The sequence below is a fragment of the Ranitomeya imitator genome, chromosome 2, assembly GCF_032444005.1.
Source record: "Ranitomeya imitator isolate aRanImi1 chromosome 2, aRanImi1.pri, whole genome shotgun sequence".
Classification (NCBI taxonomy): domain Eukaryota; kingdom Metazoa; phylum Chordata; class Amphibia; order Anura; family Dendrobatidae; genus Ranitomeya; species Ranitomeya imitator.
Window position 1 is genome coordinate 777,642,035 of NC_091283.1, and position 14,813 is coordinate 777,656,847.

General features: G+C 41.7%; 1 protein-coding gene across 6 annotated transcripts in view; it reads left to right on the forward strand.

The window, feature by feature from the left end:
* The window catches only part of PRKG1 (protein kinase cGMP-dependent 1), a 1,430,268-nt gene extending 1,419,606 nt beyond the window's left edge, over positions 1–10,662 (forward strand). For 5 of the 6 annotated variants that reach the window (XM_069753539.1, XM_069753538.1, XM_069753535.1 and 2 more), the window contains 2 exons: positions 4,909–4,975; positions 8,489–10,662. In XM_069753539.1, the coding sequence (XP_069609640.1) occupies positions 4,909–4,975; positions 8,489–8,587 (166 nt within the window). In that variant the 3' untranslated portion in view covers positions 8,588–10,662. The remainder of the gene's footprint in view (positions 1–4,908; positions 4,976–8,488) is intronic. The other variant, XM_069753540.1, reaches the window with a different exon arrangement.
* The last annotated feature ends 4,151 nt before the right edge of the window (positions 10,663–14,813 follow it).

The following is a 14,813-nucleotide window of genomic DNA, read 5'->3' on the forward strand; positions in this document are numbered from 1 at the left end:
AGGTTTACCCGCCTGAAACTCCTGCAAAGCACGTCGCAAGTCTGGGGAGACAGCAGACAAAATCACCCCATCCCTAAGGATACCAGAGGGCTCAGAATTTCCAAGGGAGTCAGGCACAAAACTCCTAGAAAGAGCATCCGCCTTCACATTCTTTGAACCTGGCAGGTATGAAACCACAAAATTGAAACGAGAGAAAAACAGTGACCAACGAGCCTGTCTAGGATTCAGACGCCTGGCAGACTCAAGGTAAATCAAATTTTTGTGATCAGTCAAGACCACCACACGATGTCTAGCACCCTCTAGCCAATGACGCCACTCCTCAAATGCCCACTTCATGGCCAAAAGTTCCCGATTACCAACATCATAATTCCGCTCAGCCGGCGAAAACTTTCTAGAAAAAAATGCGCATGGCTTCATCACTGAGCCATCGGAGCTTCTCTGTGACAAAACCGCCCCCGCTCCAATCTCGGAAGCATCAACCTCAACCTGAAAAGGGAGCGAAACATCTGGCTGACGCAACACAGGAGCAGAAGAAAACCGGCGCTTAAGTTCCTGAAAGGCCTCCACAGCCGCAGGAGACCAATTAGCAACATCAGCACCCTTCTTAGTCAAATCCGTCAAAGGCTTAACAACACTAGAAAAATTAGTTATAAAACGACGATAGAAATTAGCAAAGCCCAAGAACTTCTGTAGACTCTTAAGAGATGTAGGCTGCGTCCAGTCACAAATAGCCTGAACCTTGACGGGATCCATCTCAATAGTAGAAGGGGAAAAAATATACCCCAAGAAAGAAATCTTCTGGACTCCAAAGAGACACTTTGAGCCTTTTACAAACAAGGAATTGGCCCGCAGGACCTGAAACACCTTCCTGACCTGCTGAACATGAGACTCCCAGTCATCAGAAAAAACCAAAATATCATCCAAATACACAATCATAAATTTATCCAGATATTCACGGAAAATATCGTGCATAAAGGACTGGAAGACTGAAGGAGCATTAGAAAGTCCAAAAGGCATTACCAAATACTCAAAATGGCCCTCAGGCGTATTAAATGCGGTCTTCCACTCATCACCTTGCTTTATTCGTATAAGATTATACGCACCCCGAAGATCAATCTTAGTGAACCATTTAGCCCCCTTAATGCGAGCAAACAAATCAGTCAACAATGGCAAAGGATGCTGATATTTTACGGTAATCTTATTCAAAAGACGATAATCTATACAAGGCCTCAAGGAACCATCTTTCTTGGCCACGAAAAAAAAACCTGCTCCCAAAGGGGACAAAGATGGACGGATATGTCCCTTTTCCAAGGACTCCTTAACATAATCCCGCATAGCAGTATGCTCTGGCACTGACAGATTGAACAAACGACCTTTAGGAAATTTACTGCCCGGAATTAAATTTATAGCACAATCGCAATCCCTGTGAGGAGGAAGCGAACTGAGCTTAGGCTCCTCAAAAACATCCCGATAGTCAGACAAAAACACAGAAATCTCAGAAGGAGTAGATGAAGCGATAGAAATCGGAGGTGCATCATCATGAACCCCCTGACAACCCCAGCTTAACACAGACACTGATTTCCAGTCAAGGACTGGATTATGAGTTTGTAACCATGGCAGACCAAGTACTAGAACATCATGCAAATTATACAGTACCAGGAAGCGAATCACCTCCTGATGAACGGGAGTCATACGCATGGTCACTTGTGTCCAGTACTGAGGTTTATTCATAGCCAAAGGTGTAGAGTCAATTCCCTTCAAAGGAATAGGGACTTCCAGAGGCTCCAGACTAAACCCACAGCGATTGGCAAATGACCAATCCATAAGACTCAGGGCAGCGCCTGAATCCACATAGGCATCGACGGAAATGGATGATAATGAACAAATCAGAGTCATAGACAGAATGAACTTAGACTGTAAAGTACTAATGGCAACAGACTTATCAACCTTTTTTATGCGTTTAGAGCATGCTGATATAACATGAGCTGAATCACCACAATAAAAGCACAACCCTTTTTTCCGCCTATACTTTTGCAGTTCACTTCTGGACTGAATTCTATCACATTGCATTATCTCAGGTGACGGTTCAGACGACACCGCCAAATGATGCACAGGTTTGCGCTCCCGTAAACGCCGATCAATCTGAACAGCCATAGTCATAGACTCATTCAGACCAGCAGGCGCAGGGAACCCCACCATAACATCTTTAATGGCCTCAGAAAGGCCATCTCTAAACCTTGCAGCCAGAGCGCACTCATTCCACTGAGTAAGTACCGACCACTTCCGAAATTTTTGACAATAAATTTCTGCTTCATCTTGCCCCTGAGAGAGGGCCAACAAAGCTTTTTCAGCCTGAATCTCTTGGTTAGGTTCCTCATAGCGCAAACCCAATGCCAGAAAAAACGCATCTGCATTAAGCAACGCAGGGTCCCCTGGTGCCAATGCAAATGCCCAATCCTGAGGGTCACCCCGCAGGAAAGATATAATTATCTTGACTTGCTGAGCAGGGTCTCCAGAGGAGCGAGATTTCAAAGAAAGAAACAACTTGCAATTGTTCCTAAAATTCAGAAAACGAGATCTATCTCCAGAAAAAAACTCTGGGACAGGAATTCTAGGTTCAGACATAGGAGCATGTACAACAAAATCCTGTATATTTTGAACCTTAGTGGCAAGATTATTCAGGCTGGAAGCCAAACTCTGGACGTCCATGATAAACAGCTGAGATCAGAGCCATTCAAAGATTAAGAGGAGGAGGAAGTAGCCAGGCTGCAATAAGGCTAGGCAGCAAACTCTGAGGGGAAAAAAAAAAACTTCCTCAGACTACTTATCCTCCTACTTCAGCCAATACAATTAACACTTTGTGGGCCGGTTATACTGTCATGATCCCAATGGCAGGGGATCACAAAAAGGACAAGCACAGATACAAACAAGCTCTAGGGCGATGGAACCTGAGCTGACCGCGACCCTGAACCTAACACACAAATAAAAGTAGCCGGGGAACGTGCCTACGATGATCCTAGACGTCTCGCTCCAGCCGAAGATCTAACTTCCCCTATCAGAAGAAACACAGACCTCTCTTGCCTCCAGAGAAATACCCCACAGCAAATAGCAGCCCCCCACATATAATGACGGTGAAATGAGAGGAAAGCACATACGTAGTATGAAAACAGTTTCAGCAAAATGAGGCCCGCTAAAGCTAGATAGCAGAGGATACAAAAGTGAACTGCGCGGTCAGCGAAAAACCCTTCAAAAAACCATCCTGAAATTACTTGAACTCATGTGCCAACTCATGGTACATGAAAAGCAATTTCAGCCCACTAGAGCAACCAGCAGCAGAGAATCACATAACTGCAGGCTGGACTAAAAACCAAATTAAGCAAAACACAAAACAGGAAAATCCAAACTTAGCTTGTCCAGAAGGTTCTAGGAGCAGGGAGCAGAGGTAACAAGACACACTGGATACATTGATAACGGCGAGGAAATGCCAGCAAAGCCAGGTTAAATAGGAAACTCCCATATGCTGATGGAACAGGTGGAACCCAGAAACCCAGGAAAGACAAGTCACCCAGTACCATCAGTAACCACCAGAGGGAGCCCAAAAACAGAACTCACAACAGAGACCGATCAGAAGAGAGTTGCAGTAGTCCAGACGAGAATGAATAAGAGCGACAGTAAGAGTCTTAGCAGTTTCCAAGGTGAGAAAAGGTCGGATTCTGGAGATGTTTTTTACAGTACAGTGATCAATCGCAATGTCAGTTCAGCCTCATATGCACCTGTATCACATGAACATACAACTCCTGATATGTCCTTTAGGAATATACTGGGAGATGTTAACAGTCATCATCGGACTGTGCACCATACCGGAACCACATTACTGATGAAATACTGTGTCACAAATAAACTTTACATACAGGCACCGTATAGATACCTGATTCTGACACTGATTGTATTTGTGCTCTTTCTTTTCTTCTCCATCTTATTCTGACCCCATGGTGACTTTTTACACCTACAACTTGTCTCTGCAGACTTCCATTTTATCTGTTCATCTGCAGCAAATCCCAACATGGTGTTCTTAAAAATAACAGTATCATTATAATGTTACTGAATAAAAAGATCTTCACTATGCTGTGCATCTGAATAATTGTGCTTCACTGTGCTCCCTGCTCAAATTATGACCCCTACACTGCCCCTATTATGATACATGGCCTCTACAGTGTCTTCTCCATTCCACACTGACCCCTGTCTTCATGATGCACCCTCACACTATGTCATCCCCCACACTACCCTGTCGCTATAAAGTGCCCCTTCCTCACTCTCCCCTCCTCTGCATGCGGTCTCCTCCATACTGTGGGCTCACACTTTCTCATCTCTATACTGCCCCCATGCTACCCAGACTTTATAGTGCACCCCCTTGCAGTTTTCTCCCCCTTTACTGTCCTCTCATCACTTATTCTCCTACCTTATCATAACTACTGATATTTCTCTCCCCCCACCCATATGATGTCCTCGCACATTTCCCGTTACCCATACTGTCTCCTCACATATTTTTTCCCTCTCTGCCCATACTGTCTCTTCATACATTTTCCATGTACCCATATAGTCTCCTCACACATCCCCAGTCCATACTGTCTCTTCACACATTTCTCCCTCCCTGTACTGTCTCCTCACACTCCCTCCACTGACACTTCACACATTTCCATTTTGCCACTGACCATTCATACATTTCTCCCCCTGACCATACTGTCTCCTCACACTTCTCCCCCATACTCTCTATTCACACATTCTTTGCCCATACTGTCTCTTGTCAAAGTTTCCTTTATAAGATCGATTAGCCATAAATTATTCATTTTATTTACGGTATTTATTCTACTGTTTGTAATTATTTTTGTATACTATTTTGTCTTTTAGATGGTTTGAAGGCTTTAATTGGGAAGGCTTAAGAAAAGGTACCCTCACACCTCCTATAATCCCAAGTGTAAGTATTTGACCACCTCCTGACACATCCAGTCAGCAAATCTATCTGTAGGTTTCAATACATTGTCATTTTCACCATAAAGGAGAGTTATGAATGATATTACAAAAAGCTACATAGTGCATATTGGCTATTACTCAATGTCTGTTGTACACAATAAGTCGGACATTCACAGATGGAGATTTAACCCCTTAGTGACCACCAATACTTCTTTTTACCGACCTCACATATCAGACAATAGCATTTCCCCAACTGTTGAAAATGCAGCAGCTGTCCACTGTACACTATAGCTGACACTTTGCTGTATCAGACTTGATGTTACGGATCTGCAACACAGGACTAAGGTAGAAGGGGGAAAACTGAACCTGCACTATGACTAGGCTGAAACCCTACGATGGAGTGGGCGACCCATTCCTTGCGAATAGACCCACCGTCGATCCTAGGTTAATCTCAAGCGAAGACCTATAGATAAGGGGATGGGGTTCCCTAAAGAACCAAGGACTGGGTACAAAAACGGGTCACCTCCTAATAGAAAACACAGAGAAGGCTGCAGAAACCAATAGAAAACAGAAACTAAGGCTAGCAGAACCAGAGGTCCCAGAACTGCACAAATAACACTCACAGAAGAAAAAGCAAAGCACCAAGCTAGAGCTCAAGCAGATAAACACTGTTGTCCAGCAAGAACTGGGAGGCAGGTGGTGGTTAATAAAGAGGGAAACAAACACCTGACCCAAGACAAACCCAGCACCAGGGGAAAAAGACCAGCAGCCAGAACTCCACAAGAAAATTGCAGATAGTCACAAACTAAACAGATTCTAACACTTGATTGGTTTTGGCACCAACCATGGCTTTTTAACCCCTTAGATACTACTGTCAATAGTGACTATGGCATCTAAATGGTTAACAGAGTGTGGGGGCTTCCTCTTTAATCCCATCGGCACCCTGAGATCACGATCGTGTGGTCCTGATGTTTTCCACGGCAATTCACGGTCAAATAGCGGCCTTAGAGTAAACGGCTATAGCGGCCTGATCAGAAGTTAACAACATTTAGGTGGTAAAAACATTTTTCCTTCATGTCATGTCACTTTGTATTAATTCCTGAAAAGCACCTGAAGGGTTAATAAACTACCTGACAGCAGTTTTGAATACGTTGAGGGGCGCTATTTTTAAAATGGTCTCACTTTTGGGGATTTTATGACATATGCTGTAGGTCTGCCAAAGTCATTTCAAAAATTTGTAAATTTCCTTAAAAAAAAGGAAAAATTATTACTAGCAAAATAAAAGATATTTTAAAAATGGTGCTGATGTAAAGCAGACATGAGGTACATTTTATTAAACTACTATTTTATGGGATATGGCTGTCTACTCTAGATTAAAGGGATAATTATTCAAAGTTTGAAAATTGTTACTTTTTAGAATTTTTTGACAAGTTTTTAATATTTTTATAAATAAACACAGAAAATATCAACTTTAATTTATCATTAACATAAAGTACAATGTGTCACGAAAAAACATTCTCAAAGTCAATGAGATGTATTGAAACGTTCTAGAGTTATTATCAAAGCACAGCTTGCTGCTCCTTCTCTTCACTTCTGAATGGTCCATTGTGCAGCGAGAGAATACTCTGGAGTCTATCGGTGATGGGCCACATGTCATAGACATCAGTGAGGCTTCCTGTCTCTCACCCGATGGATCAGACTGCAGATACAGAAACAATAAAATAACTATTAATCTATTACAATACAGGATAATGCTAATCTGTAACCGCCAGCAATTGGACAGTACCTGGGTTCTAGTTACAGTATTATTCCAAAGGGGCATTTACATTGCAGGATAATTGTGGACGATTGTTGTTAAAAAAAGCTTGTTGCACTCTTACCGTATAATGTCGTGTAAGCAGGCTCCCTATCACCTGATGAATGAGCAAACCACTCGTTCTTCACGTGAAATGATCTTTTGTGCAGCACAAAAGATTATATCATTCTCCATGGGGCATCGTTCTGTAGGAATTTACCCTGATAGAGACCCATGATATGTGAGGATTCGTACCGGGATACTCGTCTCAGCCACTTAATTCAGGATTTTCATTCAGTCCTATTGGTGTAGAGATGAGTGAATTTATTCGAGAGGAATTAAATTCTACCCAAATTTTACAAAAGTCTGCATTCGCACTTCTGCAAAATGGGGATCATTAAAAGGTTAAAAAAGCAAACTTATATTCACCTTGATGCTCACCTTCTGACCTTGTCGTCTCCCGTCCGGTACTCGTTGCATCTTTTTATCACCACTGCAGTTTTGTGCATGTGCACGTAAGATCACAATGCCACGGTGTGCACCGTGACCGTATGTGCCCTTGTAAAGAACCGTTCTGGGCCCCATCAGCACCAGAAATCTCAGTCTATCTTGAAGAGGCCTGAAATTTCAGTGCTGATAAGAAAAATATGATGAGTCTCGGATGGGGATGATGAGGAGAGCAATATAGTGAGTATACATTTTTTTTAAATATTACATTTATTATGGTTTTAGGTCTTTATAGACAACAATTAATTCACATGGAATAACTTGGCGGCATTTCCAATTTCCCAGGAAAATCCACAACGTGGTGAACTTGAATTTTGCTCGATCCGCTCGTCTCTGCACGTGTATAAAGTCCAGCCCTCACTGTCAGCATCCATTAACATTTGTGAAAGAAAGTCTCATACTGAAGATCTCACAGATACCAGTGTGGTCCTGTGATAGGATGATGCCACCACTCCAAGTCAGTTTGTCTGCACGCACCTCTTCATGAAACAGGCTAGTCCTGTAGAGGTGTGCGCTAGTGATGAGCGAGTGCACTCGTTGCTCGGGTTTTCCAGAGCACGCTCGGGTGACTCCGAGTATTTATGACTGCTCGCAGATTTAGTTTTCATCGCTGCAGCTGAATGATTTATAGCTACTAGACAGTCTGATTACATGTGGGGATTCCCTAGCAACCAGGCAACCCCCACATGTACTCAGCCTGGAAGTCATTTAGCTACCGGGATGAAAACTAAATCTCCGAACACTAACAAATACTCGGAGACCACCCGAGCAACAAGTACACTCGCTCATCACTAGTGTGCGCCACTATGTGCGCCTTGCCACAAATCTTACTCCAGCCATAGCTGGAGTAAGATTTGTACGAAGAGCAAATGACACCGCTTGTCATGAATTTGATGAACAAGGGTCACCACGCCTCAGGTCATACCTGTCCCTACCCAGCCCCACCTACTTTGTGAAAACTCCAGAAGGCGCATGTTTTGGCGAAACCTTGCACTGCGCAAAAAGCTTACAACATTTCAAGGTTTTTTTCACCAGAAATTTGGCAAAAAAGTTTTGATGAATCGCCCCCTTAGGATAAGGGGCACAAAGCTATGGACCCCAATCCTCCATCTGTTACATAAATAGACGCCAGTATTATATATAGCACGTGGTAGGTGGGGACTCCTTTACGAATATTTCTGCCCTGACTTTGTTTCTCCATTTCTCCTTTTGCAGGTTGCATCCCCAACAGACACAAGCAATTTTGACAGTTTTCCAGAAGACAATGACGATCCTCCACCTGATGACAACTCAGGATGGGACATTGACTTTTAATGCATTTCTCGTACCTGCTTCTGCCTTGCTGAAGACAGCTTTCCTGAAACATGGCTGCCAAGAGAACAAAAGAAAGAACTGGGGAAGATTAATGCTCGGGGTCACCATGATGCCTTGATTGATGCTGCTATAGTAACTACAGTGGCATTAGGACTTATTGCTTAGTTCACACAATAACCCTCTTTAACATAACTTTTTTTTGTTGTTGTTTCCCCCCCTTCTTTAATATAGCAGTCGACATGGTGGTCCTGAAGCAAAGCCTCATTCAAAAATATATGCTTTCTATAATTGCAGAGTTCACAATTTACCTTTTGAACCGTATAGTGTAAAATGTATTAAAACTGTACATATTTTGTAGCTAGGACGATCCATAGGAAGGAATAATTTATTTCGGCACAGTTGTCCTGACTCTTTCTAGGAGGGATGTGCAGTATAACCCCCTCCCTCTGCTGTTAGACTACAACTCTCACCATCATCTGGCTGGCTGGGGTTGATGGGATGAGTAGGTCAGCAGCGGCAGTGGGGTGAAAGATGCATGTCTCTTTTAAAGTGCGTAACTGATGACTTACTGCAGGTCAGAGTAGATAAATATGGGAAGTATTTATTAATCTTTTACCCCAGCTGTGTCCTGCTGAAAAATACTCTCCTTCCTTCAACTAAAGTGTTCTCTGTTGCCATATGGCACCCAATACAAAGGCTGAACTAATATTCAAGAGTACGCAGCATGGAGAAATAGTTCCTGGTGCCCTATAGCATTTAACTAACGGGTTGGGAGACCCTGCGCTTTGTACAAAGGGTTAAAGGTGGCCGCTGATCACTGATAGTACTGTAAGATCTTGTGGGGAAGGTACACTACCCTGGTGAAGGGAGCACAATATACCCTCCAGGAATATTGCAATGCATCCTAGTGTTTATGATCCCTTTAAATTTAGCAAGAGCAGCTGACATCTTTAAAGGATATGAACAAGTTTTTGGGAGTTGTGTTTTCTTAAATGTATGTATCCGAGGCTAAAAATCATGTTTGCAATTGAGTACCATTAAAAAATGTTGCGCTGTTTGGCTTTTACAGGCTTTTTTCGTTCTCTTGTTCATTGCTGGCTGCAGAATGAGTCAACTGAGAAGCTGACAGTGAGCTCATTCTAATGGAGAGTTTGTAAAGGGGCATTGAAACCGCAAGATAATCGCTAAAAATGCTTGTTTCACAATTATCTTGCCATGCAGACAGGCTGCCTACCACCTGATGAACGAACAAAAATGCTAATTCATTGGGTGAAATGATTATTTATGAAACATAAAAGATCAACATTTTCGGTATCGATCGCTCAGTAGGCATCCTTTGCTTTGCCCTGCCTGTGTAAACGGGCAACCGATCGGTAAAAGTTTACCAATCAGCAGTCGATCCGTGTAAACAGACCTTAACTCTTTAATATTCCTTTTCTTGAGCCCTTGTGAACTTAGATCAGCTCGGAGGATCCTATGGTTATAAATCTGCACAAAAGGATTTTTGGTAAAAGACAAATAAAAAAGATAGAAATTCTTTCTGAAATTAACTCAGTGATGGATCCTTAGTGAACTCATTCTACCCGTAGCAAAACGGAGGCTTTAGAAAGTAAAGAATGCAACATTTTTTTAATGAAACCTGATTGCAAACATTATTTTTAGTCCAAAAAATATATGCATTTAAGTGAATAAAAACAAAACAAATGTACATGAAATTGTTCTTGTCCTTCAAGATATCGTATATTTCTAGTGAATAAAAGGCTTTATTCCCACGACTGTTGGTTCCAGCTACCACCAGCGAGTGTAAGCAGTAGATAGACCATAATAATCTGTGTAATACAAAAGTTCCCCAGTAAAGTGCTGAATCGGACATTTGGTTTTTTTTCGCACTCATTGTGAGGACCACAATCATTTGGTCATTTTATGTTCATGTCAATCCAATTCTCAAATCTGTGTATTTTTTTTTTTTTTTACTTGTGTTCATGACCAGACTGAATGTTAACCTTTCTTTTGTTAGATTTTTAACGATTCTATTAATAAAAAAGCACAACTGTTGCATATGCTGTTGAAAATGATCATGGAAGGCATCGTGTTCATTCATCCATCTTCATCTATAGCATTGAATGTGATCGTGATTGAGGTTCTAGGTTCTCGATTTGGAAGTGGACTGTGATTAGGGACAAAGTGTACACATTCCTGGCAAACACTTATATACTGAATAACTAGAATAGTCATACATACATTCCTAGCAATCTATACATCAGTGATAAGCGATAATGTGTTGTCCGATCACGCGTGCTCGAATAATATGTTCGAGTCCCAGCGGCTGCATGTCTCGAGGCTGTTCGGCAGCCACAACACATGCAGGGATGGCCTGTTTGCTAGGCGATCCCTCATCACCAGTAGAGATCAAAGGCTACTCAATGGACACTGAGCATCATCGGAGATGATGGAGTCTAGGATGGCAATATTAGGGCAGAGACAGACTGCCGTATTTCTTGTGCGAGATTCGCATCGCACTGCATGGACTGGCCCGGCACCTCTTCTGACCTGAGCAAGACTATATGATGTATTTCTATGCAGCTGTAAAGCTCAGGTCAGGAGAGCCGACAGCCAGTATGAGGGTTACGATGTGATTCTCGCACGAGAAATATGGAAGTCTGTCTCTGCCCTTAGAAAAAGTATCGGAAAAGAAGTGCAATCGTTACTTCACCTGATGACGTGAGATTCATAGATTAGATCAAATGGAATCTGTATTTGTCATATAGAAGGTTGGGGGGTCTCTTATAGCTTCCTTTCTGTGACCCTACTTTGCAGGTATCTTTACACCTTCATGGAGAATTTCTGCTGGGTTTACATGGCACAATCCATGTCATTTATTGTCCTTGATAGACAGAATGATGAACAGTCTATATAAGCAGAACGATCGTTATTATAATTGTTCGAGCCCATGTTCTCGGCAACACATAGCACGATGTGCTGCCGATGATGATTTTGAACCCCTTCACGACCAATCAGCCATCAAGTGCCTCTAACAGCTGCGGGTGGATTCGAGATCCACCCGCGGCTGTTAGCTAGCTAAATACTGCTATCAATCACTGATAGTGGCATTTAACAAGCACAGACAGCAAGCGTGCCATTGATCCTGCCCATAAGTGCGCCCGTCACGACATCGTGGTTATGGGTTGTCAGGACAGCCGGGAGATCCCTGTGCCTGTCATCACGATCCTCTTGTGAACGCCGCCTTGTGACCAGCATTCATAGGAGATTGTGACATTTGCTATACATAGCAGGGTGGAAGAACAGTCAATCATACAATCGCAGCTTCGAGTCTTTTAAATACAGTATAAAAAAAACAAAGTTTTCAAAAATATAAAAAAATAACTATAAGAATAAATATAAATAAAATCACCTTCCTTTTACCCCATTAAAAATAAAACAATAAAAAATAAATATGCATAATTTTGGTGGCAAAATGTCATATCTGTCAAAATATATAAAAATCAAGCAGATCAGTAAACGGCGTAATGAGGAAAAAAATCAAAATGCCAGAATTATGTTTTTTGGTCACCGCAACATTGCAATAACATGCAATAAGAGGCGATCAAAACATTGTATCAACCTCAAAATGGTATCAGTGAAAACTTCAGCTCTGGGCGCAAAAAAATATTCCATCACAAAGCCCCAGATCAAGAAAAATGAGAACGATACAGGTCTCGGAAAATGGCGACAGATTTCTGAAATTTTTTTCATCATGAAAATAAAATAATACATGTTTGATATTTGTATACTCATACTGGCCTGGAGAATTATATTGCCAGGTTAGTTTTACCATATATTAAACATAGTAAATTGTAAAAAAAAATTGTGGAATTGCCCTTTATTTTGCAATTTCACCACATGTAATTTTTTCCCGTTTTCCAGTGCACTATGAGGTAGAAGGAATGGTGTCATTCAAAAGTACAACTAGTCCCACAAAAAACAAGCCCTCATACGGCTAAATAGCTGGATAAATAAAAAAAAGTTATGGCTCTTGGAAGAAGGGGAGTAAAAAACGAAAACGGAAAATGGCCATTAAGGGGTTAAATCTGCCCAAAAGACATACATCGCAACCGACAAACAGGTTTTTGTTGGATGTTTACTGGACTGTTTAGATGGATTGATAGTTGGGAATAAACATTCCTATGAACGCTCGTTACCAGTTATTGTTTAATGGGCTAATAGTAATTCAGAAATGTTGCTATAATTCATATATAGGACGGTTTAGTACAGATATACAGACCTGCCATTCCATAACTTTCCACTTGGCCCATGGTTAATTACATGGGTTAATCAGCTTTATGTCACTCTATATGACTGCAGACTTGTGAATCCTCACATCGCGAGCACTGTGAGGATTTTCCGGTGGCAGGCATGTGACTACAAGTAAGAGATTTTCATACATGTGGTCACATGCTGACTAGACTTGCCTGACCCGACTCAATTTAAGTGTATTGAGACCAGATACAGTCTAGTTGGAATGTGGCTGGGAGCATGCAAATCGTATACTTTTGATCACATGACCTCCCGACAGCAGAGAATCGTCAGAGCGCGCAACATGAGGATTCAGAGACTTGTAGCTTAAGAATGGACAAGCCCTTTAAGCCTAATTAGGGACATATATATAGTCACACAATGGGATGCTACAAAGACCCAAACCTTGTGCTCTTGTATCAATATTATATTGAAGCTGACAAATTGCAGATCCTTTATTAAAAGGAAACAATTACAGAAATAATTAATACTCAAATTCTTTTTAAAGAATATTACAACCTAATGAAAGGGAATGATGGTAAAACCACCTATTCTGGTAATTAGTCCATTTTTTAAATCAAGGCCTGAAGAAGGGTTCTCTTACATGATGTCAGGATGTGATAAAGTCTTAGTACTTTACCTAGGTGCTATGTATATACTTGATCTGTGAGATGTCCACAAATCATCACTTCTTACTGTAGATATAGGAAAACTACTTGTTTTAATTAGAAATTCTAATATTACATTTGCGAAGGCAATACCGATTAATTTCCAACTAAATCCGTACCTGAAAATATAATAAAGCTGACCGCAATCATAAGATTCATGTTGATAGTATCTATGGTGGTGCCGCCTGACCATCTAATGTGTAAGGGGACCCCACAACGATTCCCCGACTGCAGGATTGTCAGCTAACATTGCGATATAGGTTAGCTTTAGTGCTGCGCTTACAAGCTATGTTAGAACAAGCTGGTAAGCACTGAGCATATTCGACCAAAATAACATTAAAAGAAAATGCCCCTCTTTCTTGAGAACTGAAAATATTTTTTCTAACAAGTTAATTGCAGAGTTGTTCGTTTTTGTAAGCAGTTTACAAGTTTATTCATTAAAGCACCACGCCAGCATTTTTTTTCAGCACTGGAGTGGTGTTTCTAATCTAAGATTCCTCCCCCTAACTTCATACTTACCCGCCAGAGTGTTCAACATTTATCAGCGCCACTCCGGTCCCTCAGAACCATCTTGTGACTGGCCGGAAGTCACAAGCTGTCAATTTAAGTCTAAAAGAGCTAGAACGAAGGTCTCATAGACATGCGTTGAAAAGTGACCTCAGGCTCGCTCCAGAAAACACTGGGGTAATCCGGAAGGTCACACATGGGTGGAGACTGACTGGAACGGCGCTGATAGAAGGTGAAGATGGCGACAGGTAAGTATAAGTCTAGGGGAGGAGACCTTAGATTAGAAGCACCACTCGATCACTACAATGAAAACCCTGGAGTGGTGCTTTAGGCAAGATGATCATGCCATGGACATTCGGCCATGCCAAGTGGGCATCAGAAGAAATAGCCTTCAGCAGATAGATTAGTTAAAGCTATCTGGTGTGTATGGCCGGCTTCACAATGTAATCTAGGCTATCCTTTCCTTATCTATTAAGCACTTCAGCTTTGCTCTTGGCTGTCCAAAGTATTACATAACCCAACTGAGTCGATATGTAGCAATAAGCCAAGAAGCACAGGAATAATAATAATAAACCTATAGCATGTTATATATAGAAGATGTGAAATAATAGTACTGTAGTGTCTATTTGTATAGGAGTCCAATGTAAATATCAGACTAATGTCCTGGGAGCAAACTATTGTTCTGCCGCGACACATCGTAGCCGAAGGCTAGACAAGGAACTGAACAAACGATATGGCATATACTGTATATACTCTGT